The sequence below is a fragment of the Lactuca serriola genome, chromosome 1, assembly GCF_051521515.1.
Source record: "Lactuca serriola cultivar US96UC23 chromosome 1, Lser_US96UC23_V15, whole genome shotgun sequence".
Taxonomy (NCBI): domain Eukaryota; kingdom Viridiplantae; phylum Streptophyta; class Magnoliopsida; order Asterales; family Asteraceae; genus Lactuca; species Lactuca serriola.
Genome location: NC_136408.1, coordinates 167,597,190 through 167,624,616, shown reverse-complemented (window position 1 = coordinate 167,624,616; position 27,427 = coordinate 167,597,190). Strand labels below are relative to the sequence as shown.

Below are 27,427 nucleotides of genomic sequence, written 5' to 3'. Positions count from 1 at the left end.
AATAACCCGCATGCAAAAGGATTTACCATACTTTCATCTGTTTTACCAAGTATATTACTTCATATGGTTTTCCAAGACGTTGTTACTTGTTTAGATCCTTCTCAAACTATCTTTCGTGCTGTATGTTTTCCTTTAAAACCTGTTACAGCAGTGTTTCAAACAAGGGTTTTCTTCACTTAAACTGTTTTATCAAATCATTTTCAAAGCTTGTTTTACAAAATGATATCAAGTCGTAAATTCTTATTTGTAAAGATTTTCCAAAGGTTTTACCAAAGTTTTCTTCTATGCTTTTATTTCGTTAAAATGCATGCCTATATTTGTATAGTTATATAAATAATGTTTAAAGGACTTAGAACGGCTAGTTCGCCCAATTTCCTTTTCCTCGTTGGGATGTGGTCTGGCGGGTATCGGTTATCCGTCCGAAGGTCGTTTAAATATTAGTTATATATCATGTATACCTATATAGACATAAAGGTTTCCAACAACCATTTCATTTCCCTTGGGTAGTAAGGGCATCCTTCCATTCATCATTCATATAACTGAAACATTAGTAACTATTATAGGAATAGTTAGGAGATTCTATTTTCTCTCTCTCTCTCTCTCTCTCTCACTATCTCTCTCTCTACTATGAAGATTTACTCAGGAGTCAGTGCACTTGCGAGTCTATACTAATATTATAATACTTTAGATAGAATGTGACACACTATTTCCCTCTATGACGCCTCATAGCGTCATCGCCGTGTAACCAGAGTCTCCGGGAAGGAGAGAGAACATCATATGTATAGATCTATACGTGATCGACACTCCCACACCCTGACTGCTAGCTACAGTCCGCGCCGGTAAGGTCCATGGGTGACAAAAATTCAATCCTCTAAGCTTGTTAGGAGATGATGGGATGGTAAATGATATTGATGGCCCCTTGTTTCTATCCGTAATCCAATTCGGTATCTCTTCACCACTATAAAATGTGCTGAATATTCCAAATTCATAATACATCTGCCAAATACAACCACCTTCATTAATCACCACATTAATTACATATACATAAACACATATAGTTAACCAGAGCAAACCTGGATTTCAGATTCCTCTAATTCTCTAGAATATAATCCCTTTTCCATGAGCTTTTCCTTGGGAAAGTCTATCTTACTCCATCCCAAACTGCGTAATACCTTTTCCTCAACACCTACCATTGGTTGGATTTTGAACAAGCCTTCAACTTCAAACGACGAAGGTGCAAATGTAGTCCAATTTAAAAAGAGCTCAAGTGGGAACATTTGTGGATCAAACACAAGTTTTTGTAGCAAAGGCTTATTAGAATACAGGTTCAAATATGTAAGTGTATGTGGAGCATGCTCGACTGACGTTAGCATATTACAATTTTCCATACTAAGTGTCTCAAGCCTATGAAGGCTTCTAACACAAGTGGGCATGGAAACGATAGGATTTCCATCTAAATATAAACGCTTTAACATGGTTAGGCAACTGAAATCAAAGGGAAAGGATTCAGTGGACAAATTAGTATTCACAAGTGACAAGGTTACTAAAGATCTCGGTAACGAAATCTCAAAGAACTTTGAAGACCTTGGTACAACCTCCAGAACGGTAGACAAAGATGTTATTGTGTTTATGCGAATGTTGTTACCCTTAATCATTTCGAGTGAATCCATATCCCTAGATTTGATTCGAGATTCACCAAGATAACAACCGTTTAGCAATAGTGTTTCAACTTTCTTTAACTTGCCTATGATTCGCCGAAGTTTTTGAAGCTTGCTGCAGGAGCTCAAATCAACAAGAACAAGTTTTACACATTGCTCTATCGATTCACAAACCTCAAGCAAACCAATGCAACCTTCAAGTATCAACATCTCAAGTTTAGGGAAGTGGTCAAACCCACCAAGGCTACGAAGTTGTTCACAAAAACTTAAATTAAGAATTTTCAATGATCCAAGCAAGCTTTTGCCTTTTGAATAAGATCCCATCAACTGCTGAAAAGGAGATAAGTTAAAATACTAGTGATTCTATCAGCTTGAACAGGAAGAAGGATAAATATAGATAAGTTACCATTAGCCTGCTTTCACATCGTTGTGGATTATTATAACAAATGGAAAATGATTCAATGTTGCTATATGACATGTCAAGAGCAACCAAATTCTCCATCGGTAAGTCTGAAGGTATAGACTTCATAGGAAACCCATGCATACACAACCATCTTAATTCTTCTGGAAACTTCTCGTAAGAGCCATTGATCTGCACATAATTGAGTTGAAGCAGCATTAGATTATCCATCTTACTCAATGCGTCTGTTTTCAACTCAAGTGGTCCATGTAACTTCTCTTTCTCAATTATCTTCATGTCAAGGGTGAGGCCTAAAACATTTTCTGTACCCTGAGAAGAAAAGCATGCAAAAATACATTAAAATGTATAAACAGGCATATAGAAATACAAAATGCTTTAAACAAGTATACAAGAGCTCTTACCTTTTTCTGTTTCAACACTCTAAATGAGTCATGACCCCATAATCGACTTCGTTCCCATGGTTTGTGAAATGATTCTTCACGTACCACAAATCTTCCCATCTCTTGAACCAATTGATGCACTACCAATTCGTTACTCCATCCTATACTAAGAAAGCATCTGTCGATGAGATTCGTAATTCCAGTTCTTGTTTCTATATCACATGCTTCTAATATTGTTGTAGCAACATCTTTATCCATTCCAACAAATATACAAGCAATATGCTTAAACAACTCCTTATCATTTTCAGATGGCAAAGAGTCAAAGCTCATTCTCAAGACATTGTTTATAGGGGAATCATTTTCTTTCTTTAGTCTGTCTATGTATCCATCCCAATAAGTTACATCTCGATTGTGTAGATTCCTACCCAAAACTTTAAGAGCCAATGGATGTCCTTCACAATACTTCACTAGCTTTTTTGACACCTCTTCATAACCTGCCTTAGGATCATTGCACGTGAATGCATGAAAACACAAAAGCTTTTGTGATTCAATCTCAATTAAGCCTTTAAGAAAGTGCTTTTCATGCGTGAGTAATTTACCCTTCAATTTGAACAGTTCACAACTCTCTGTCAACCACACGTCCTTTGTTGTTACTATTATTTTGCTTTCTGGATGAAAACCTTTCCTTCCAAGTAAGGCATCTAATTGGTCAAGACTACCAATGTCATCAAGAACAAGAAACACCTTTTCATGGGCTACTGCATTCTCTATCATTGAAGTGTATGTAGAAACATCATGAACTTGAACTGAAGTTGGTTTTGAAATATCCTCATAGAGTTTCTTTTGTACATCAAGCATCCCATTATATTTTTCATCGCATCTCCTGTTGATATCTTCAATGAAGCTGCTTGTGTCGAATTCATGAGAATGTAACGTGTAGACATATTTGGCTAAAGACGTCTTCCCTATCCCACCCATACCCAAAATAGTAAGTATATCTATCTTATGTGAGGATGTATCTTTCAACCACGAACTGACAAATTTAATGGAATTGTCCATCCCAATAAGTTGTGGTAGTGGAAACCTTGAAGATGTGCGTAATCTACGAAAGATGTCCTTAACTATTCCATCAATAAGCTCCACCTCTAGCCTGCAATTTAATTTTTATAAGAACCACAAAACACAATCTAAAAAATAACATGCCATATTAGAGATTTAATTTTTCCAAAAATCCAAATCAAAATCACATCACAAACATTATTGTATTCGCACTTGTAACCATACAAGCATCTAATGTGAAAGGTCATAATTATTATTATCTATAATAAGACTAGAGCCCCAATGTAATACAAGATTTCATTAACCGGCAACAATGTTTCATTGTGTTTCTACAAAACCATCAAAGTTAAATATCACCTCAGTCTTTCTTGAACCTGGACAAAATATTAGTGAATAGTTTCAAGTTAACCTTTATGACTTACATGTGAGCATTAGAATATCATAACAAAAGATGATGTGATTTGAAGGTAAAATGATATAAAAACTTAGTAGCTGATTATAAACACTCAAAATTTGGTTTATTAGTAAAAAGCATAAAAAAAATCATTAATAGCATTTATCTAAATGAATTTACTTATCTTAAAATAAGAAATACATAGAAAATGTTTTAAAACTAGCATGATGGTTTAACCTGCCTATATGAATTAACTTATGAGATCACATAATTGTAAAAATTAGATTCAACTTTAAGCGTATTTGTATCCAAATTTAAATGCATCATAAATATGCCTATTTTTTTATTATAGAGAAACGTATTGAAATGCATACGCCATACAGAAAAGATGATATTTGACTGTTTGACTTCTCAAGCACTAATGAAACAATACTAAAGAAATATGGTAACATGAGTTATAAAGTGGTTACCTGCCATTTGCATCCATCCCTTTCAAATCTGCAACTTCTGTAAGCGCTTTAATCCATTGGTTCATCTTTTGAGCCCATTTGTTTCTTTTATTTGAATTTGTCTCTGCCTCCATCTTCAGTCTATGCTTAGCCATTGCATCTCCGAAGCTACTTTGTTGCTTCCTGACATCAGTGGGCTCAACATGATAAAATACAGGGAAAACAATATGTTTGGATGTCTTACGTTGCTCAAGGATCAACATCAATTCATCAAGACACCATGTTGAAGTAGCATAATTTGTAGACAACACGATAACAGAAGCTCTAGATGCTTTAATGGCACTCTCCAATTCTGGTTTCAGATCTTCTCCTGTTTCGATCTCTTCATCATCTAAGAATGTAGTGATATTGGCATGCATGAGGGCATTATAAAGGTGATTAGTGAAACTATGACGAGTGTCAACACCTCTGAAACTTAAAAATACATCATATTCATATCCATGATAATGACTTGATGAAGAAGATGAAGCTTCTTCAGAAATTTCTTGGAGCTCAACCATTATGAGTTATAGATTGATTCTTGTTTCTCCCGATAAGGAATTATTGTCTTCTGAAGCTTTTGAATCCCACGCTTTCCTCACTTGTGCCTCAATATCAAGATCCCATACATAATGTCTCTACAGAAAATCAAAATTATTAATAACTATACAACTTAAGTTTAATCAAACAATTTAAACCTGAATAGTCAGCCTTATATTCTAAAAAATAAAAAAAATAAAAATTGAAGTGTTTAAATAACAATACATATGCACCTCCCAATGTTACCATGTGAACTTAATATGCTTCAGAATTACGTATTGACATAGAATCACCATAACATTGAGATGGGAATTATTTAAAAGTTGATTACTCATTTATTTAGATTGGTTAACCTGTTTTTCTTCCGCTAGAAAACGACTTCAAGTTAACCAAATACTACTTGTAATTACCACAAAGTCCACACCCACACAGAAGGATTGTCAAAAAAAATGAACCCAAACACTCAAATGAGAAAGTGGCTAAAGTAATCGCATGTCAATGTAGATATTATCCTTCATCCATGTAAAACAACTAAAAGTAAAACTTGAACAAGGAGTTTTCCCTTCTGGAAGCAAATATAAGCATGCCAAAGAAGGCTTGATTATGTGACAAAGGTGAGTTTAGTGACAAGTGACATAAACTTTGTTGACCAATGTTTTTCGTTGTTATATCTACAAAGAAATCCCTTATCAAATTGCAGCTCAAAAAAAACTAATTCAGCTTATCTGTGAAAAAACAGAGCGATATTTGATTGATGATGATATAGGATCTCTGAACTAGCAAAATCCTAATATAAAGAATCTAACACCCTAAAGTACTTCACAAAAACCGAGATGTTTTTTTTTTTTTTTTTTGAAACAAGAGGAACATGAACATCATCATGAAATTTAACATTATCGTTCAGGTTCAAAAAGATTCACATGTAAAAAATCGTGTTTGTGAATTGGAAAATTTAGAGGAAGTAAAGAAGTTCAGGTCTCTGTAAGATGATCCTAATTGAAAAAAAAAAGTAATTTAGATTAGCGAATCGGCAATCACCTGAAGAAACTTATTATTATAATTTGATTTATGATTAATGAGATAAAATTGTGTAACAACATGAGAAACTAAATGGTAAAAATCTGCCTTCACAGTTACCTGTCTACAAAGCAACAAAGAGATCTGAAGCGGCGAGAATAGCGGATGAACTAACGACGACGCGACACAGAAGGATAACGAGTGAAAACTACAGAGCAAGTAGCAAACGGCAGGAAGTCAGCCGGTAAACGGCGGGTCAACGAAGGAAGGGACACGCGAGAGAGACGAGACAGAAAGTTGGGTTGGAGGACTTACACCTGTTCCGAGTGAAAGGAAAGGAAACGGTGGAAGAAAATAGAAAGAAAACCGTGTTCGGAAAAAGAAGAAAAATTAATACAAAATAGATATTTGACAAAATTGCAAAAATGGTCCTTTTAGTGTGTCAATTTCTTTTAATATGGTCCAAAAAAAGTTTTTTAGAAAAAAATGTTCTTAATAGTTTAGCTGTGGTTTTGGTCTCTATTTTGTTAACTTTAACATTTGGTTGTTAACTTTTTTAAAATGACAATTTTACCCTCAGGTTTTACAGTTATCTCTTTTTACCAAATTACAAGGACCATTTCTGTAATTCTTTTTTTTAATTTATTGAATTATTATATATTAATTCTTTTTTATTTTTAAATTTATTGAACTATTATACATTAATTCTTTTTTTAATTTTATTTTTATTGGATTAATTTTTTATCTGGTTATTATATATCAGTTAATTATATTTTTAATATATAGTATTTATATATTAATAAATATTATATTATTATATTATTAATTTCTTTTAACTACTTTTTTTAATTTTTTTATTGGATTATTACATTTAATTTATTATATTCTATATATAATAAATAATATTTTAGTGGATCATTAATTTTTTTAAATGTATATTATTAATTCTTTTTAATTTATTGGTTCTACACAAAGTTTTCGGAATACGCAAATGCACCGCATCCCATTGTCGAAAATCGCCAGGACCACCGCTAATCACCTTCATCGATGGTCTGATGGAAACACTACCAACTTGTTTCACCTAACGCCGCTATCAGTAGCCACCTGCGACAACCTCTTCACAATCCATCAGAATCCTTTATATTTGTCACTAAGTCGATCGTTTTCCACTAGAACCATCACTATTTGAACCACCAAGAAGTCCAATCCAAACACCCCTGTCAGTTCCTCCATTTGTTGCATTTTCCCAGCTTACGCCACAAAATCATACTACCTGGTCAATTCCTAAATTCGTTGCCTTCCACAAACCCATGCGCAGTCTTATAACCTCAAAGCTTTAAGCCTACACTACTTGAAAAGATTTAGCGGTGGATCTGGTGGTTTGAAAAACCTAATATCTAACATTGTCGCCATTGACGACAGTGTAGGTAGTCAATCGGTGTATTTTTGGTTAAGAATGACGGATTGTAGGGAAGGATCGACAATTTCCAACAAGATGATGTGGCGGCGCAAGTTAGTAGAAAGCAACGAATGAAGGAACTAGCCTGGGGTGTTTGGATCGGACCTCCTTAACACAGTATTGATTGTAACACAAAAACGACCAACTTAGTGGCAACCAATAATGTGTTAAGTCGGATGTTTTCTGTTACAACCAATACTGTGTTAACCACCAGGAGTTCTGATCCAAACACTCGTGGTCAGTTCCTCCATTCGTTGCTTTCTACCACCTTGCGCCGCCACATCATCTTGTCGGAAATCGTCTATCGTTGCCTACAATCCGTCATTCTCAGCCAAAACTACACCAATTAACTACCCACACTGTCATCAATGGCGACAATGTTAGATATAGGGTTTTTAAACCACCAGATCCACCGCTAGATCTTTTCAGGTAGTGCAGGCTTGAAGCTTCGATGTTATAAGGTTGTGCATGAGTTCTGGAAGGCAACGAATGGAGGAATGGACCAGGTAGTTCTGGCGTAAGCTGGTAAAACGAAACAAATGGAGGAACTGACAAGGGTGTTTGTGTAACACCCAAAGTTTGGAAGGCCAAGAAAGGAAAGAAAACTCTAATTTTAAGGGGCAACTCGGCGAGTCCAAGCGGGATCCGGGTCAAGGAGTAAGTGACCGACTCAGCGAGTCGGCCAAAGGGACTCGGCGAGTCTGGTCTGTGCGAGGAAAACCCTAAATTCGGGACTTGGAGCCTATTTAAGCGCCTCATTCTCTTCCCTAGGGTTCCTTTACTGCCTCTTTCACCCAGAACATCAAACCCTAAGCCCCATTGTTTCCCATTCAAGCTTCCAAGCCATTTTTGAGTGATTTGAAGGAAGAAGAAGAAGGGGGAATCATTAAAGCTTCAAGGATTGGCCTTGGATCTGAAGATTGGGGAAACTTTTTGAGTTATTGAAGGTATTAAGTCGTTTTCCTCCTTTAGATCTATTTTGGTTACGAGTTTTGGGGGCTTTTTAGCCATGATTAGCTACCCCTTTTGAGTTAGAAGCCAGATCTGAAGTTGCTACTTCGGATCTAAGCATATTATGGTCTTGAGAAGCATAAAGTATCTGCCCTTGAGTTGATTATGGAGCCTCTTTGCCTTAAACCCTAGTTTATGGTGTATTTTGCCTAGATCTCCTTCTCTACACGTAAAGTTTGCAACTTTACGTGAGGAATAGGCTTGGGAAGGGTAGATCTACAGTTTGAAGTCCATGCATGACTCAAAAGTCCTCTGCATGTATGGCGATCTGAATGGACTCGGCGAGTCCTTTGAGTGGACTCGGTGAGTAGCATGAAGATTTGGAGGAACTCGACGAGTGGGATGAACAGCTCGTCGAGTCAGATGAAGTTGGGCAGGAACTTAGCGAGTTGGAAGAACAACTCGGCGAGTCTGTTGAAGATTGTCTTGGACTCGGCGAGTGTGTTCTTGGACTCAGTGAGTCAGGTCGCGAAACCCCCAAACCCATCGAGTTAAGACTCGAATCAGTGAGTTGGATGGAGACTCGGTGAGTTGGACAGGTCAGGACTCGGAAATCGGTAGACTCGGCGAGTCGAGTCGCGAATGGAAGGACTCTGAACATATGAACTCGGCGAGTAGGGTTGACCTGGAAGGTTGACTTTGACCAGGACTTTGACTTTGACCAGAGTCGACTTGGTTGTCTTTCGGGGGTCAGTTAGACTCAGTGTTGCTTTGATATTGGTAGCTCGGGGAGCGAGTGGAGCAGGAGTTCAGAGAGTTTTCGGGCAGCAGCTAGTGGGTTCATCAGCAAGTTCAGCCAGTGCAGGTGAGTTTCCCTTTGTGTGAATGGGTCTACGACCATAATGTCGGCCCATGTAGTTATGAGTAGAAGACTCGGGGGTTAGCCCTAGGCACAATATGCTAGTATGATATTCAGGACGAGGTCCAATGATAGCGGGCGGGTGCCCAAGAAATGGTTTATGTAATTGTTTATACTTGTTGTCTGTGTGATACTTGTATGTGCCTGATAGGGAGGTGAGTGTGGGCGAGGTCATGTAACTCACTAATAGCAGAGTGTGGATGATGTTCCACATCTCATTAGCAACAGATCAGGGGCGAGGCCCGAGATTAGAAAGAGAGTGAGTGTGGGTCGGGCCCGTATCTCACAATCAGTAGGAGCATGAACGGGGTCCATGACTCATCAGTAGCAGGACAAGGGCGAGGCCTTAGGACAAGATTCGTTAGTATGTGTTTAGCTTATGTGATGTGATATGTTTATGTGCTATTATATGTTAGCGGGCGAGGCCCTGTGACGGGCGAGGCCTAAGTGAAACAGATATGTATCCGAGCGGGGCTCGAAGCCAGGCGGGGCCTGGAGCGGCGGGGCCGTTGTAGCGGGCGAGGCCCGATGTAGGGGGCGAGGCCCAGGATAGCGGGCATGGCCCAGTATGTGCAGTATGTGGTTATGCATGGTATGTGGTAGGGTGGGGAACTCACTAAGCTTCGTGCTTATGTTTTTCAGTTTTGGTTTCAAGTACTTCCGGTAGCGGAGGAAAGAGCTTGGGGTGATCGCATGGCACACACCATAGATTAGACAGCCTGGGAATGTTTTACTCTGATAATGAACACGTGTTTTGGAAATTAATACTCTGATTATGTTTGGATTGATGATTTTGATTTAAGTAATGTTTTATTAAAATAAAATTTTTAGTCTTGAATTTTGGGACGTTACAGTTTGGGTTGGACTTCTTGGTGGTTCAAATAGTAATGGTTCTAGTGGAAAACAATCGGCTTAGTGGCAAATATAAAGGATTATGACGGATTGTGAAGAGGTTTTCTCAGGTGGCTATTGGATAGCGAATCATAGGCAAGTTAAAGAAAGTTGAAACACTATTGCTAAACGGTTGTTATCTCGGTGAATCTCGAATCGAAATTAGGGATATGGATTCAGCCGAAATGGTGAAGGGTAACAACATTTCCATAAACACAATAACCTCTTTCTCTGCCATTCCGGAGGCTGTACCAAGTTCTTCAAAGTTCTTTGGGATTTCGTTACCGAGATCTTTAGTAAGCTTGTCCCTTGTGAATAATAATTTGTCCACTGAATCCTTTCCCGTTGATTTCAGTTGCCTAACCATGTTAAAGCATTTATATTTAAATGAAAATCCTATCGTTTCCATGCCCAGTTGTGTTAGAAGCCTTCATAGGCTTGAGACACTTAGTATGGGAAATTGTAATATGCTAACGTCAGTTGAGCATGCTCCACATACACTCAAATATTTGAGCCTGTATTCTCGTAAGCCTTCGCTACAAAAAGTTGTGTTTGATCCACAAATGTTCCCACTTAAGTTGATTATACTTTGGACTACATTAGCACCTTCATTGTTTGAATTTGAAGGCTTGATCAAAATCCAACCAATGGTAGGTGTTGAGGAAAAGGTATTACGCAGTTTGGGATGGAGTAAGATAGACTTTCTCAAGGAAAAGCTCATGGAAAAGGGATTATATTCTAGAGAATTAGAGGAATCTGAAATCCAGGTTTGCTCTGGTTAACTATATGTGTTTATGTATATGTAATTAATGTGGTGATTAATGAAGGTGGTTGTATTTGGCAGATGTATTATGAATTTGGAATATTCAGCACATTTTATAGTGGTGAAGAGATACCGAATTGGATTACGGATAGAAACAAGGGGCCATCAATATCATTTACCATCCCATCATCTCCTAACAAGCTTAGAGGATTGAATTTTTGTTGGGTAGTTTCATCTCCAGTTTTTAATGGGAGACAACGATCTAGCTCTGAATTTCTGCTTGATTTGCGAATGAATATTTTCCATTATTTGCCAGTGATCATAATTAGAAATATAACAAAGAACCTCATCTGGATATACCACCACTACCTTGAAACTCTCAATCTCAGTAGAAGTGGTTTGATGTTGTTAAGTCATTGGATGTTTGGGATGAATGAGATGGAATGTGGTGACCACGTTATTGTTACTGTGAGGTGGGCAACAGATGATATTGGTGATGCAGTTAGCAAGGAGTGTGGGGTGAGTTTTGTGTATGATGATGGAGAAAAAGAAGAAGAAGATGTGTTGGGTTATTACAAGTCATGGAATCACATCATTGGTGGAGATCTCGCTAGTTTTCAGTCAACAACAGGAGAATACATCCTAAGCGAAGATCTGTGTGGTGATCGAATTCTGCTGTCTCCCTTTGATATTGATGAACTAGGTTATGGTGATCTGTGTGGAGAAAGCGCACGCTTTAAAGGTAGAAGTCATTCTTATGCATATATAATTTTTATCTAAAGCTGCATGATAATAACTAAATGATAGCCTTTTAAGTATTAAATAATTCATGTTTTGATTTTATGCAATCATTGTCAAATCTTTAATCTATTTCTTTTTATTAGATAAATTGAAGTTTAGAGCTTTATCTCAAAGGAAGACCGGTAATACTGGAGGTAGGCACCCAAGCTACTTTTTTTTATATCACAAAAACCTTTTTTTTCATCACATAAGCTTTTTTCTAATATGTTTTTCTACATAAATAAATATCTTTCCAGGTGGATCTCAAGGCTAAGCTTTGTCACTCAACAAACTTAAACTTGTGACTTTTGTTCATCTCCACAGGTCTGCAATTCTTATAATCGGTCCATGAAATTTTCATCCTCACTTTCAAGAAATTATTTATGAATATACAAAACTAAATTAAAAAAGTAAATACCACGCAATCTCGAAATCGATGTATAATAATTCTTTTACTTGTTTTTAGAATTAAAAAAGAATATTATAATTAATGTTTTGATAGTTTGATAAGGTCAAATTCCATGAAACTACTTTAGTTTGGATTTTTATGTCTCTTAAACCAGCAGAAGAATATTTTTCTGATTTAATCACTAAGACTTTGATTTTGTGTTCATAAAATCCACTTCATAAAACTTTGAATTTTATAAAATCCGCTGTAGTTAAGAGTATTTTTTTATAGAAACAACTCTAACCAAAAAAAATAATCTTCCTATGGTGTTTTGCAATTCATTACCAAGAAACCCTTATAGTGGTTTGTATAGAAAAAAACAAACTTTCAGTGGTAAAATTGAATCAGAAAAAAAAAATGGTGGTTAAACCATAAAGACCAAACTATCGTGGTTTTTATGGATTTTTTTCCTTTTATTAATAGTTTTGATGTTAATGAAGATTGAATAAATATAAGTAAAGTCTGTAAATTTATTGTATCATTCCATTCCATCATGGAATTGAAAACAGAAACATCCAAGGAATCACATTCTTAGGAATCTTCCATTCCATTCCAATGTATTAAACAAAAATGAACTTTTTTTTTTTTTTTTTTTCCATTTCAACTATTTTAATTTGCACATTATATTCAAATTTACACATCATGTCTCTCTATAATAGAAAGAAATGAAAGTAAGATTTTATATTAAACAAATCAATGAAAGTATATTGCTATTTCTTGCATTTACTCTTGTTATTTTTTCATCAACATTTTAAATGTATATGATTTATTTCTGAAATTGTTGAAATTTATGATTTTTTTTCAGGATTAAAGGGGCAGTCAAACAAGAGAGTTATATCTTTAATTGAAGTCAAACAACATCAAACAGAAGACTCCATGTTTACAACATCACTCCATACATGAAATTTCATCTTGGAGGTACAGTTTTTTTTTTTTTTTTTTTTTTGAAATGCAAATTATTAATTTTCATAGACTGTTTTTTTTTTAATCTCATTAAGTGGTGTTCGGATAAAGTAGGGTATGGATATATGATGTTTAAAAAATATTTGAGAAATTCTGAAAGAGCGAATATTTGTAAAAAAGTTATTTAACCATGTTTTAACCAGTTAAACGGGTTACAGGTAGGTAAAATGTTGCATAAAGTTTCTCATAAAACTATTTTTTTTCTTATTTTTTAAATATTTTTATTTTGAAAAATTGGATTTGTACAAATTGCTTGCTATTTCTTTTGCAGGTGTTGATATGTTGATGAAGGCGGTTGGAAAAGATTGTACAGCTTTATTTAGTATCCTTTTATTATTTTTCAGACCATCAAACATATTTTATTTTTTATTATATTAAAATAATATTTTGACATGACAAAACAAGTTTTACTGTGCGTTTGACAGACACAGAACCAAAACCTCAGAACTATGATATCAGGGAGACAAAAAAACATATCTATTTTCTTGTCTGTAAAAAAAGACGTAAATGCCGTTCTTCTCCTTAATATGTTTATTCAGATAAATACCATGCTTGGGTGAATGCGGAGTTTATGTTGGGGAAATGTCTTAGTATTTTGGAAGAAAGCCGGCAATGATTTAATATTATAAATATTTATGAGGACCGAAAGAAGTGAAATTTTTATAGAAGGTATACAAAAACATTGTAATATTTGACATGTGAAAGAACAATAGTATTTGAGTTAAAAGCTGTAGCGAAATTGGATGTAAATTTATGATTATCATGTCGTATACTGCTATTACATATATTCTTCCAAATAGAATTTAAATTCAAAACCTGAGCATAAAATTACCCAGAAAAATTTACCTTGGGGTGATAACATATGACTTATGCCTAACCTGAGCATTAAAGTTACCTTGAGGTGGCATATGACTTGCGTCTAACTTGAGCATAGTCGTTATAAATCTTGGATGATATATTCTAGTAAATGATGGAGAAATGATAATAATATAGTAATCTCTTTTTTTCCCTAACATTTTTTTATAAAATAGTACAAAGGAATATAAAATGTTTAAAATACTTAAATTAATTATTTTTCACAATATAAGTATGTGAGAAATATGGTGGCCGTGATTTATTAGTAGAAAAAAAGTGTTTTAAGGAAAACCTAAATGATATGATGACTCTTGTGATTCAGAGAGCTCATATAATATTCCATTTTTTTTAAATTTTTTATGGTTTTGATCTCTATCAAAAAAAGAAAAATAATAATAATATATAAAAAAACTATATTACCATTAATTATTATTTTTTTGGTTTATTTATTTATAAAATAAAGACAAAATTGTAAAAATGGTCCTTGTGGTATGCATTTTTTGGGGGTTTTAGTCCAAACCACGACTTTTTGGCTTGATGGTCCTTTTGAGCTAGTTTCGTTGCATTTTTGGTCTCTCGAAAAACTGAAAATACTAAAATGCCCTTCTGATACATTTTTTTTATGGTTTTTGCTATTTAATTTAAAATTTTATTAATAAAAATTATGAGGCCCACCTCTCTCTCTCTCTCTCTCTCTCTCTCTCTCTCTCTCTCTCTCTCTCAAACCCCACCTGCAATCGAAGAACAAATTTATATCGATTTTTTCTGTATAACTTCGGTTGTGAAATCGAACATAGAACACACACATGCAAATCTGATAACTCTAACTCTAATCATCATCCCTAATCATCCTGGTGACTCTACCTCTGATCCCCCCTCCCCCTGTGAATTTCTTCTTTATCATAATACTCATAAGAACCCAATGTGTGGAGACCAAAAGGACCCACAAAATACAAGTAGAATTACAAAGAGAATGTATCACATTCTGGATCGAAATGCACATGTGTATGATCTGCTCAGTGTTGTTGCCTGTAGATCACCATCTCTCATCAGAAATCGCTAACATAGTTAGGGTTTATACTCAAAATAAGTGTGTGTGTGTGTGTGTGTGTTTATCTACTAAACTCTTCCTCTACGTCTTCTTTATGGTTTCCAGTCAACCACATGAACTCATATCATCTATCATAATCATTTATCGCATAAGAAATCTGATTTCTCCCTTTTCAAACAGTTGATTCCTGCGCCTTAGATTAACCCAAACACTTCAAAATCATGTCATTATGATGACTCACCGGGTGAATAGATACACCATCAAAAATTAAAATCAAATTTCTCAAACTTAAAGGGTACACCCAAAACCTACGACTCATGGTGCAGCTGCAATCACCATTACTGCAACACTTTCACTGGCAATGGAAACATATAAGATGGAAGAATTAGTGATACACAGGAGGAGACGAGATCGGCTGGGGAACTCACCGAGTTTGCAACATGAACGACAACGGCTGGTGGAGCTGTCGTAGGCTTGTAGTCGGAGCTATCGAGGCGGCGACGATTGACAAATGTGAGCGGCATTCCAGATCTGTGAGAAAGTGGCGGTGAGGAGCTGATGGTCAGCTTTTGATATATATTTGATTTGAGAATCAGCAAGGATAATTGCACAAACCTTGATTTCTGATCGTGGTGTTGGTGGTTGATTTTTGGTGGCTAGAAGGAGAGATGGTGGTGAGGAGTTGGGGTTTGAAGAAGACGAGGGTCGTGAAGAAGATGGTGGATTGTATCTTTGGGTATTGAGAGAGAGAAAGAGAGAGAGTGTGTCACAACTAGGAAATTTTGATGCCTTGTAACTACAACAATTATGTTAACTATCTTAAACCTAGAACACTCAAATGGGCCCTAATTGGACCCATATGCATGAAACTTAATACGTTGGACCATATTAGGCCTATAATGAAATAAAATACCCTAATGGACCTTATTGGGCCATAACTAACCTAATTAGCTCTAATGGACTATGAACCCATCATTCTTGACAAATTGGGTTGTAAACCTTCATAGGAGCCCAATGGGCCGGAAATCATCAAAATGGGCCCATGATATGGAATTAAGCACCAAAGGCCCAAAACTCTTTTCTTTCTTTCCTTTTTCTTGGCCCAAATAAGTAAATAAATAAATAAATAAATAAATAAATAAAAAGAGAATGGAAGAAAGAGGGATTAAAGCATGACAACTCATGATTATCTAACATGTATTTAGGCAATCTCATGCATCTAGAACACTATTATCCATCATGCAAAATTCTTTGATCTTTTCCCCTCTCTCTTGACTTATGGCCAAGAGCCATTTCCCCACCACCACACTCCATCATTTTTCAACACCTTATACTCTCAAATATTGTTCTTCTTCTTCCTCCAAACTCTCGAAAATATTCTTGGTTTCAAAAGGATTCTCATAAGAAAATCATCATTCTTTGGTAAGTTTTTACATGTCTAAGTTATATAACTCTATTCTCTTGCAAGATCACTTCTTCTAAACAAGCTTTTGGTGATCATACTCCTAGAAAACTCCTTAAGCTCGAAATTTACAACAAGGTGTTGCTAGGGCCGAAAATAGCATCAAATTTCTTTCCTTTCTTCTTCAAATCGAAATCATCAAGCAAAGGTGAGTTTCATACCCCTCTATTTTCGGTTTTCATATGTTTTATGGGGGATAATACAAGAAAATGTGTAGATCTATGTGTATGTGTATGCTATGTGTGATTTTATGCATGTATGTGTGTGATGTTATGTGTTTTTGTGATAAATATGTCACAAAAGGGGTGATAATTCTATATCTATGGCATGAGGAAGGAAACAAACATAATCTAAGTTATTTTACACTAATCAAGTCAAGAAAAATAGCTTACAAGGTTATAAGGAACAAACTTTAACATAAAACTCATTTAGGGCTTAAAATGTTAAAAATACAAAACTTGGGGTAAAAACTGCCAAGTTTGAAGGTCAAATGAGTCAAAAAAAAGTTTTTATAGTCCCTTTCCTGAATATTAAAATTTTCAAAGGACTTAAAATGCAAAAATTTGAGTTATTGGGCTAAGTATGGGCTTTTCGGCCCAACAAGCCCAAAATTGCGAAAATTGGAGTTTTTAAGGGGCTGAATTGTAATATTCTGTAAAACAGGGGACATGAAGTGAAATAAAACTATTTCTAAGGTCAAAAATGCTTTTAAACTCCAAAAATGATCAAAAATGTAAACTTTTTGTATTTTGGGCCAAAACTGTAAAAATTGCGAAATATGGGGTTCTAACCGAGAAACACCATTCTGGAAGGGTAAAATTGTTTACTAAATATAATTTGGGTTAAAAATGTCTTTTCAACAAGTTTATGATACAAAAGTGTCAAGAAAATGTTTTAAAGGACTAAAAATGAAATTATTTTATATAAAGGACTAAAAGTGTTATTTTTATAAAAGAAAGGTAGTGAAAAAGGTTAAAGTCATACTTCTAAACAAATTAATTCATTAAGACAAAATATAAGATATCCGGCTAGCGACAAAACGAAAAACAAATACACCTTCAATACCAAATATCGTTATAAACGAATTGATTCGGTCTCGAATCAATACAAAACAACAAACGTTAATTCAAAACACTTCAATAGATACGTGATGACTACAATGAGTAAATCTACAAACTTTGGGCTTATGAGTTTCAAATTATGCTTGTTGGGCCTTGCAAGCCCACCAACATGATCTTTGGGCCCGAAGGGATAACGCTTATATATTATTGGGCCTTCAATGACCCAATATTTTATAAAAGGATTTTCAATAGTTTTATGTGCTAGTGGGCCAAAGTGTCCCGTTAGAAAAGCTAGTAAGGTCACAGTAATCAAGTGCGAGTTGGACCATCGTGTCTTTCGCATCCACGACAGCCTAAGGTACTTACGATAGTAGTGGGACATATTACTCCCCTTCTCTTCGTTTGTTAAGGCTTACGAGAAATCAAAGTAGACAAGATTAGGACTATATATAATATGGATTAATCAATATTCATTCGTTAAGACAATACAAAAATCAGTAATCACGAATACATTTCAATATTGGAAAACATCGGGTTTTCCGGGGGAGTTCAATACTACTCGTTCGAAATCTTATAACTATAATACAAAATGCCCTTCATATATATATATATATATATATATATATATATATATATATATATATATATGTGTGTGTGTGTGTGTGTGTGTGTGTGTGTGTTTTTAAAATCATTTATGCATCAACTTATGGATCTCACACTTTGATAAACAAAAGTCTTTTTAGAAAATATCGGATTTTTTGGGTTTTACAAAAATACACAAATCATTTTATCACAACATTGCTTATGAACTCACCAACATTTCATATGTTGACGTTTTTCCAAAATAACTTGTATTCTCAGGTAACAGGTAAGCGGAAGAGTTATAAGAAGTAATGTTAGATGTTATGTTGATAAATGTACTCAAACTATTTAGGTTATGAATGTGTAGTGTTAAAACAATGTACTTGATATGAACAATTCCAGTTGTAATATATTGATGCATGGTGACGTTTATGTTATGATTCATGTATATTCATTGTGACGATATTCAATTTAAGTCACGCGAGCCCTCGGACGTTTCCGCCGTCTGGTTCGGGGGTGTGACAGAGAGAGGTGGGCACCTTCTTATTTTTTTAATTATTAAAATAAATAAATTAATATTAGATTTAAAAAAAATAAAGAAAAATGGAAAATAAATACCCCAAGGGTATTACAGTCATTTCACTATTCGGAAGAACCAAAAACCCAACGAAACTAACTCAAAAGGACCATCAATCCAAAAAAGTTGTGGTTTGGACTAAAACCCAAAAAATTTACATACCACAAGAACCATTTTTGCAATTTTGTCTAAAATAAATTATTTAATAATTTTAGCACGAGTGATTATTAAAAAATAAATATTTAATAATTTTGTCATTAAAAGTGTATGTTTTTGCTTTAATGATTATGTAATCGGACCAAGGGTTACTCACTCTCAACCTGGACAGCCCTTGACACAAGTGGCCCGCGGTCCCCCTCTATTTGGCTTAATGGGCTTGGGCTTGCTCTTGGGCCTAATGATTATGCAAAAATACTGTATGCATACAATTTGTTTTATAGCACGAAATTTTTATAATAAAGATAAAATATATAAAAAAATCACTCTAAATTTAAGTAATCCCATGACACCATCCAAGATGTATAACGACTATGCTCAAGTTAGACGCAAGTCATATGCCACCCCAAGGTAAATTTATTGCTCAGATTAGACATAAGTCATATGTCGTCACCCCAAGGTAAATTTTTCTGGGTAATTTTATGCTCAAGTTTTGAATTTAAATCCTATTAGGAAGAATAATAATATGTAGCAGATATGACAATGATCATAAATTTACATCCAGTTTCGCTACAGCTTTTAACTCAAACATTATTGTTCTTTCACATGTCAAATATTACAATGTTTTTGTGTTCCTTCTATAAAAATTTCACTTCTTTCGGTCCTCATAGAATTATAATATTAAATCATTGCCAGCTTTCTTCCAAAATACCAACAAGACATTTCTCCAACATAAACTCTGCATTCACCCAAGCATGGTATTTATCTGAATAAACACATTAAGGAGAAGAAGGGCATTTACGTCTTTTTTTACAGACAAGAAAATAGATATGTTTTTTTGTCTCACTGAAATCATAGTTCTGAGGTTTTGGTTCTGTGTCAGTCCAACGCACAAATAATATTTTAATATAATAAAAAATAAAATATGTTTGATGGTCTGAAAAATAATAAAAGGATACTAAATAAAGCTGTACAATCTTTTCCAACCGCCTTCATCAACATATCAACACCTGCAAAAGAAATAGCAAGCAATTTGTACAAATCCAATTTTTCAAAATAAAAATATTTAAAAAATAAGAAAAAAAATAGTTTTATGAGAAACTTTATGCAACATTTTACCTACCTGTAACCCGTTTAACTGGTTAAAACATGGTTAAATAACTTTTTTACAAATATTCGCTCTTTCAGAATTTCTCAAATATTTTTTAAACATCATATATCCATACCCTACTTTATCCGAACACCACTTAATGAGATTAAAAAAAAAACAGTCTATGAAAATTAATAATTTGCATTAAAAAAAATAAAAATTGTACCTCCAGGGTGAAATTTCATGTATGGAGTGATGTTGTAAACACGGCCTTTAAGAACAGTCCACATTGAGTCTTCTGTTTGGTGTTGTTTGACTTCACTTAAAGATATAACTCTCTTGTTTGACTGCCCTTCAATCCTTGAAAATAATAAATTTCAACAATTTCAGAAATAAATCAATATACATTTAAAAAGTTGATGAAAACATTACAAGAGTAAATGCAAGAAGTAGCAATGTACTTTTATTGATTTGTTTAATACAACATCTTACTTTCATTTCTTTCTATTACAGAGACATGATGTGTAAATTTGAATATAATGTGCAAATTAAAATAGTTGAAAAAAAAAGTTCATTTTTGTTTACTACATTGGAATGGAGTGGAACATTCCTAAGAATGTGATTCCTTGGCATATATCGATCTTCATTCTATTGGGGAGGGATGTTTCTTTTTCCAATTCCATGATGGAATGGAATGATACAATAAACTTACAGACTTTACTTATATTTATACAATATTCATTAACATCAAAATTATTAATAAAAGGCAAAATTCCATAAAAACCACGATAGTTTGGTCTTTATGGTTTAACCACCATTTTTTTTCTGATTCAATTTTACCACTGAAAGTTTGTTTTTTTCTATAAAAACCACTGTAAGGGTTTCTTGGTAATGAATTGCAAAACACCATAGGAAGATTATTTTTCTGGTTAGAGTTGTTTAATTTTAATTCAAATTTAATGGTTACATTATAAAAAAAAATACTCTTAACTACAGCGGTTTTTATAAAATTCAAAGTTTTATGAAGTGGGTTTTATGAACACAAAATCAAAGTCTTCGTGTTTAAATCACAAAAATATTCTTCTGCTGGTTTAAGAGACATAAAAATCCAAACTACAGTAGTTTCATGGAATTTCACCTTATCAAAATATCAAAACATCAATTATAATATTCTTTCTTAATTCTGAAAACAAGTAAAAGAAAGATTATACATCGATTTCGAGATTGTGTGGTATTTATTTTTTTAATTTAGTTTTCTATTTTCATAAACAATTTCTTGAAAGTGAGGATGCAAATTTCATGGACCGATTATAAGAATTGCAGACCTGTGGAGATGAGCAAAAGTCACAAGTTTATGTTTGTTGAGTGGCAAAGCTTAGCCTTGAGTGCCACCTGGAAAGATATTTATTTATGTGAAAATACATTAGAAAAAAGCTTATGTGATAAAAAAGGAGTTTTTGTGATATAAAAAAAGTAGCTTGGGTGTCTACCTCCAGTATTGCCGGACTTCCTTTGAGATAAAGCTCTAAACTTCAATTTCTCTAATGAAAAAAAAAATAGGTTAAAGATTTGACAATGATTGCAAAAAATCAAAACATGAATTATTTATTATTTAAAACGCTATCATTTAGTTATATTATCATGCAGCTTTAGATAAAAGTTACGCATAAGAATGACATCTACCTTTAAAGCAGGCACTTTCTCCACACAGATAACCATAACCTAGTTCATCAATATCAAACGTAAACAGCAGAATTCGCCTTTTGCTTAGGATATATTCTCCGGTTGTTAATTGAAATCCAGTGAGATCTCCACCAATGATGTGATTCCATGACTTGTAATAACCCAACACATCTTCTTCTTCTTCTTCTCCATCATCATACACAAAACTCACCCCACACTCCTTGCTAACTGCATCACCAATATCATCTGGTGCCCACCACACAGTAACAATAACGTGGTCACCACATTCCATCTCATTCATCCCAAACATCCAATGACTTAACAAAGTCAAACAATTTCTACCAAGATAGAGATTTTGAAGGTAGTGGTGGTATATCCAGATGAGGTTCTTTGTTATATTTCTAATTATGATCACTGGCAAATAATGGAAAAATAGAGATGCAACTACGCAACAGAAATTCAATCCTCTAAGCTTGTTAGGAGATGATGGGATGGTAAATGATATTGATGGCCCCTTGTTTCTATCCGTAATCCAATTCGGTATCTCTTCACCACTATAAAATGTGCTGAATATTCCAAATTCATAATACATCTGCCAAATACAACCACCTTCATTAATCACCACATTAATTACATATACATAAACACATATAGTTAACCAGAGCAAACCTGGATTTCAGATTCCTTTCTTGGTCTAGAATAGAATGGAGTTCCCATGAGCTTTTCCTTGGGAAAGTCTATCTTACTCCATCCCAAACTGCATAATACCTTTTCCTCAACACCTACCATTGGTTGGATTTTGACCAAGCCTTCAAATTCAAACGATGAAGGTGCTAATGTAGTCCAAGGTATAAGCAACTTGAGTGGGAACATTTGTGGATCAAACACAACTTTTTGTAGTGAAGGGTTACTAGAATACAGGCTCAAATATGTGAGTGTATGTGGAGCATGCTCGACTGACGTTAGCATTTTACAATGTTCCATACTAAGTGTCTCAAGCCTATGAAGGCTTCTAACACAAGTGGGCATGGAAACGATAGGATTTCCATCTAAATATAAATGCTTTAACATGGTTAGGCAACTGAAATCAAAGGGAAAGGATTCAGTGGACAAACTAGTATTCACAAGTGACAAGGTTACTAAAGATCTCGGTAACGAAATCTCAAAGAACTTTGAAGACCTTGGTACAACCTCCAGAACGGTAGACAAAGATGTTATTGTGTTTATGCGAATGTTGTTACCCTTAATCATTTCGAGTGAATCCATATCCCTAGATTTGATTCGAGATTCACCAAGATAACAACCGTTTAGCAATAGTGTTTCAACTTTCTTTAACTTGCCTATGATTCGCCGAAGTTTTTGAAGCTTGCTGCAGGAGCTCAAATCAACAAGAACAAGTTTTACACATTGCTCTATCGATTCACAAACCTCAAGCAAACCAATGCAACCTTCAAGTATCAACATCTCAAGTTTAGGGAAGTGGTCAAACCCACCAAGGCTACGAAGTTGTTCACAAAAACTTAAATTAAGAATCTTCAATGATCCAAGCAGCCTTTTGCGTTTTGAACAAGATCCCATCAACTGCTGAAATGGAGATAAGTTAAAATACTAGTGAATCTATCAGCTTGAGCCGGAAGAAGGATAAATATAGATAAGTTACCATTTGCCTGCTTTCACATCGTTGCGGATTATTATAACAAATGGAAAATGATTCAATGTTGCTATATGACATGTCAAGAACAACCAAATTCTCCATCCGTAAGTCTGAAGGTATAGACTTCAAAGGAAACCCACGCATACACAACCATCTTAATTCTTCCGGAAAGTTCTCGTAAGAGCCATTGATCTGCACATAATTGAGTTGTAGCAGCATTAGATTATCCATCTTACTCAATGCGTCTGTTTTCAACTCAAGTGATCCATGTAACTTCTCTTTCTTAATTATCTTCATGTCAAGGGTAAGGCCTAAAACATTTTCCGTACCCTGAGATGAAAAAGCATGCAAAAATACATTAAAATGTATAAACAAGCAAATACAAATACAAAATACTTTAAACAAAGTATACAGTGCCTCTTACCTTTTTCTGTTTCAACACTCTAAATGAGTCATGACCCCATAATCGACTTCGTTCCCATGGTTTGTGAAATGATTCTTCACGTACCACAAATCTTCCCATCTCTTGAACCAATTGATGCATTATCAATTTGTTATACCATCCTATACTAAGAAAGCATCTGTCGATGAGATTCGTAATTCCAGTTCTTGTTTCTATATCACATGCTTCTAATATTGTTATAGCAACATCTTTATCCATTCCAACAAATATACAAGCAATATGCTTAAGCAACTGTTTATCATTTTCAGATGGCAAAGAGTCAAAGCTCATTCTCAAGACATTATTTATAGGGGAATCATTTTCTTTTTTTAGCCTGTCTATGTACCCATCCCAATAAGTTACATCTCGATTATGTAGATTCCTACCCAAAACTTTAAGAGCCATTGGATGTCCTTCACAATACTTCACTAGCTTTTCTGACACCTCTTCATAACCTGCCTTAGGATCATTGCACATGAATGCATGAAAACAGAAAAGCTTTTGTGATTCGATCTCAAATAAGCCTTTAAGAAAGTGCTTTTCATGCGTGAGTGATTTACCCTTCAATTTGAACAGTTCACAGCTCTCTGTCAACCACGCGTCCTTTGTAGTTATTATGATTTTGCTTCCTGGATGAAAACCTTTCCTTCCAAGTAATGCATCTAATTGGTCGAGACTACCAATGTCATCAAGAACAAGAAACACCTTGTTACGGGCTACTGCATTCTCTATCATTGAAGTGTACGTAGAAACATCATGAACTTGAACTGAAGTTGGTTTTGAAATATCCTCATAGAGTTTCTTTTGTACATCAAGCATCCCATTATATTTTTCATCGCATCTCCTGTTGATATCTTCAATGAAGCTGCTTGTGTCGAATTCATGAGAATGTAACGTGTAGACATATTTGGCTAAAGACGTCTTCCCTATCCCACCCATACCCAAAATAGTGAGTATATGTGTTTTTTGGGAGGATGTATCTTTCAACCACGAACCTACAAATTTAATGGAATTTTCCACCCCAATAAGCTGCGGCAGTGGAAACCTTGAGGATGTATGTAATCTACGAAAGATGTCCTTAACTATTCCATCAATAAGCTCCACCTCTAGCCTGCAATTTGATTTTATAAGAACCACAAAACACAATCTAAAAAAATAACACGACATATTGGAGATTCAAATTTTCTTGATGACATTGAAAAGGTGTATTTGCACTTTTAACCATACAACCATCTAATGTGCATGGTCATAATTATTATATATAATAAGGCCAGAGTCTAATGTAATACAAGATTTTATTAACAGGCAACGATATTTCATTTTGTTTCTACAAAACCATCAAACTTAAATATCAACTTGGTTTTTCTTGAACCTGAACAAAATATTAGTGAATAGTTTCAAGTTAACCTTTCCGACTTACATGTGAGCATTAGAATATCATAATAAAAGATGATGTGATTTGAAGGTAAAATGATATAAAAACTTAGTAGCGGATTATAACCATTCAAATTTTGATTTATTAGTAAAATGCATAAAAAAATCATTAATAACATTTATCTAAATGAATTTACTTATGTTAAAATAAGAAATACATAGCAAATGTTTTAAAACTAGCATGATGGTTTAACCTACCTATATGAATTAACTTATGAGATCACATAATTGCAAAAACTAGATTCAAATTTATGCGTATTTGTATCCAAATTTAAATGCATCATAAATATGCCTATTTTATGATTATAGAGAAACATATTGAAATGCATACGCCATATGAAAATATAGGAACAAAAATGGTTACCCGCCATTTGCATCCATCCCCTTCAAATCAGCGACCTCTGTAAGCGCTCTATTCCAACGTTCTATCTTTTGAGCCCATTGACATTTTTTACTTGAGTTTGTCTCTGCTTCCATCTTCTGTCTATGCTTAGCCATTGCATCTCCGAAGCAACTTTGTTGCTTCCTGACATCGGTGGGCTCAACATGATAAAACACAGGGAAGACAATATGTTTGGATACCTTACGCTGCTCAAGGATCAACACCAATTCATCAAGACACCATGTTGAAGTAGCATAATTTGTAGACAAAACGATAACAAAAGCCCTAGATGCTTTAATTGCACTCTCCAATTCAGGTTTCAGATCTTCCCCTGTTTCGATTTCTTCATCATCTAAGAAGGTAGTGATATTGGCATGCATGAGGGCATTATAAAGGTGATTAGTGAAACTATGACGAGTGTCAACACCTCTAAAACTTAAAAATACGTCATATCCACGACAATGAGTTGTTGAAGAGGATGAAGCTTCTTCAGATATTTCATGGAGCTCAACCATTATGAGTTATGGATTGACTCTTGTTTATCCCACTTTGAATCCAACGTTTTCGTCACTTGTGCCTACAGAAAATCAGTAGTTATATTCTACAAAATTAGAAAAAAAAAATGAAGTGTTTAAATAACAATACATATGCACCTCCGAGTGTTAGCATGTGAATTTAATCTGATTCAGAATTAAGTATTGATATAAAATCACCATAACATTCAGATGTGAATTAATTATAAATTGAATACTCAGTTAATTAGATTCGTTAACCTGTTTTTCTACCCCTAGAACAGGACTTGACGTTAACCAAATCCTACGTGTAATTAACACACCCATGCAGAACGAATGTCAGTGAAATGAACCCAAACACACAAATGAGAAAGTGGCTAAAAGTAATCGCATGCCAATGAAGGTTTGATTATGTGAAAAAGGTGAGTTTAGTGATGAGTGACCTAAACTTTGTTGACCAATGTGTCGTTGTGATATCTACAAAGAAATCCCTTATCAAATTGCAGCTCAAAGAAAACCTAATTCAGCTTATCTGTGAAAGCCGAGATTTTTTTTTTTTTTTTTGAAAGAAGGGGAACATAAACATCACCAGAAAATTAAACATTATCGTTCAGGTTCAAAAGGATTCAAATGTAAAAAATCGTGTTTGTGAATTGGAAAATTAGAGGAGTTAAAGAAGTACATGTTGGATCTGTACAACCCTAATTGAAAAAAAAAAAAAAAAAGTAATTTAGATTATCGAATCGGTAATCACCTGAAGAAACTGATTATTATAATTTGATTAATGAGATAAAATTGTGTAAACTAAATGGTAAAAATCTGCCTTCATAGTTACCTGTCTACAGAGCAACAACAAGACCTGAAACGGCGAGAATAGCGGATGAAGAACGACGACGCGACGCAGAAGGATAACGACAGAAAACTACAGAGCGAACGGCGAGAAGTCGCCCGGTAAACGGCGAGTCAACGAGGAAGGAAGGGAGACGTGAGAGAGATCGAGACAGAATGTTGGGTTGGAGGACTTAAATGATATAATAGTAAATGGAATGGTAGATAAGTCCTTTTCTTTCCTTAGTCATTAAGATTTTTGCAGACTTGGACTTATGTAAACTAAAAAAAAAAAAACAAAAAAAAAACAACTGTTACCTATGAAAATTATTGATTTTCAGAAGATATATTTATGAGAAATATGGTTTCCGTGAATTTTTTCTATTTGTTAGATATTCACTGGTCACACCAATGAAAAGAATGGTTTTCTTATTAATTTTCGTAGGTAATCACCTGCGAAAATCTAGGTGTCATGTGAATTTTTTTCTTTTTTTTTTTTTTTTTTACATGTTATATTTGTAATTAAT

The 27,427-nt window shown here is 34.5% G+C and overlaps 4 protein-coding genes and 1 long non-coding RNA gene across 7 annotated transcripts; 2 read left to right on the top strand and 3 right to left on the bottom strand.

Annotated features, from left to right (window-relative positions):
- Positions 1 to 475: 475 nt before the first annotated feature.
- Positions 476 to 6,305, bottom strand: LOC145101118 (disease resistance protein RUN1-like). Of its 2 annotated transcripts, none has more exons than XM_079038283.1 (6): positions 6,078 to 6,305; positions 4,383 to 5,038; positions 2,481 to 3,609; positions 2,065 to 2,388; positions 1,074 to 1,988; positions 476 to 996 (listed from the first exon to the last, which is right to left on the bottom strand). In XM_079038283.1, the coding sequence occupies exons 2-6, from the start codon at positions 4,919 to 4,921 to the stop codon at positions 724 to 726; spliced, it is 3,180 nt and encodes a 1,059-aa protein (XP_078894409.1). In that variant the 5' UTR covers positions 4,922 to 5,038; positions 6,078 to 6,305; the 3' UTR covers positions 476 to 723. The 2 variants fall into 2 exon arrangements, with proteins under 2 accessions (XP_078894409.1, XP_078894416.1); XM_079038290.1 differs by having other exon boundaries at positions 1,074 to 1,985.
- Positions 6,306 to 10,362: 4,057 nt separating this feature from the next.
- LOC145063870 (uncharacterized) lies at positions 10,363 to 11,720 on the top strand. The gene is made up of 2 exons (XM_079011442.1): positions 10,363 to 10,944; positions 11,022 to 11,720. The coding sequence occupies exons 1-2, from the start codon at positions 10,363 to 10,365 to the stop codon at positions 11,718 to 11,720; spliced, it is 1,281 nt and encodes a 426-aa protein (XP_078867568.1).
- Positions 11,721 to 11,956: 236 nt separating this feature from the next.
- Positions 11,957 to 13,918, top strand: LOC145072152 (uncharacterized). Its single transcript, XR_013690938.1, has 4 exons — positions 11,957 to 12,044; positions 12,974 to 13,086; positions 13,403 to 13,453; positions 13,671 to 13,918. It is a non-coding gene; the product is annotated as an uncharacterized LOC145072152 (long non-coding RNA).
- A 5,448-nt stretch (positions 13,919 to 19,366) lies between these two features.
- Positions 19,367 to 20,484, bottom strand: LOC145063860 (cytochrome b5 domain-containing protein RLF-like). Its single transcript, XM_079011436.1, has 4 exons — positions 20,477 to 20,484; positions 20,192 to 20,325; positions 19,835 to 19,885; positions 19,367 to 19,641 (listed from the first exon to the last, which is right to left on the bottom strand). The coding sequence occupies exons 1-4, from the start codon at positions 20,482 to 20,484 to the stop codon at positions 19,562 to 19,564; spliced, it is 273 nt and encodes a 90-aa protein (XP_078867562.1). The 3' UTR covers positions 19,367 to 19,561.
- Positions 20,193 to 27,108, bottom strand: LOC145101103 (disease resistance protein RUN1-like). Of its 2 annotated transcripts, none has more exons than XM_079038269.1 (9): positions 26,908 to 27,108; positions 25,543 to 26,137; positions 23,727 to 24,855; positions 23,309 to 23,632; positions 22,318 to 23,232; positions 21,649 to 22,240; positions 21,456 to 21,506; positions 21,291 to 21,357; positions 20,193 to 20,325 (listed from the first exon to the last, which is right to left on the bottom strand). In XM_079038269.1, the coding sequence occupies exons 2-8, from the start codon at positions 26,073 to 26,075 to the stop codon at positions 21,341 to 21,343; spliced, it is 3,561 nt and encodes a 1,186-aa protein (XP_078894395.1). In that variant the 5' UTR covers positions 26,076 to 26,137; positions 26,908 to 27,108; the 3' UTR covers positions 20,193 to 20,325; positions 21,291 to 21,340. The 2 variants fall into 2 exon arrangements, with proteins under 2 accessions (XP_078894395.1, XP_078894402.1); XM_079038276.1 differs by having other exon boundaries at positions 22,318 to 23,229.
- Positions 27,109 to 27,427: the final 319 nt, after the last annotated feature.

Bases quoted from the DNA above. Each gene is read 5' to 3' on its own strand.
- LOC145101118 (XM_079038283.1), bottom strand. From the start codon at position 4,921: ATGGTTGAGCTCCAAGAAATTTCTGAAGAAGCTTCATCTTCTTCATCA. The intron at 3,610-4,382 runs GTAACCACTTTA...ATTAAATTGCAG, and splicing joins GGGATGGATGCAAATGGCAG to GCTAGAGGTGGAGCTTATTG. The intron at 2,389-2,480 runs GTAAGAGCTCTT...TTTTCTTCTCAG, and splicing joins GAGTGTTGAAACAGAAAAAG to GGTACAGAAAATGTTTTAGG.
- LOC145063870 (XM_079011442.1), top strand. From the start codon at position 10,363: ATGGTGAAGGGTAACAACATTTCCATAAACACAATAACCTCTTTCTCT. The intron at 10,945-11,021 runs GTTTGCTCTGGT...TGTATTTGGCAG, and splicing joins TAGAGGAATCTGAAATCCAG to ATGTATTATGAATTTGGAAT.
- LOC145063860 (XM_079011436.1), bottom strand. The intron at 19,886-20,191 runs GTACAATTTTTA...TTTCTTTTGCAG, and splicing joins CATGAAATTTCACCCTGGAG to GTGTTGATATGTTGATGAAG. The intron at 19,642-19,834 runs GTATCCTTTTAT...GTGTTTATTCAG, and splicing joins AGATTGTACAGCTTTATTTA to ATAAATACCATGCTTGGGTG.
- LOC145101103 (XM_079038269.1), bottom strand. From the start codon at position 26,075: ATGGTTGAGCTCCATGAAATATCTGAAGAAGCTTCATCCTCTTCAACA. The intron at 24,856-25,542 runs GTAACCATTTTT...ATCAAATTGCAG, and splicing joins GGGATGGATGCAAATGGCGG to GCTAGAGGTGGAGCTTATTG. The intron at 21,507-21,648 runs GTAGATGTCATT...TTTTTTCATTAG, and splicing joins AGAAAGTGCCTGCTTTAAAG to AGAAATTGAAGTTTAGAGCT.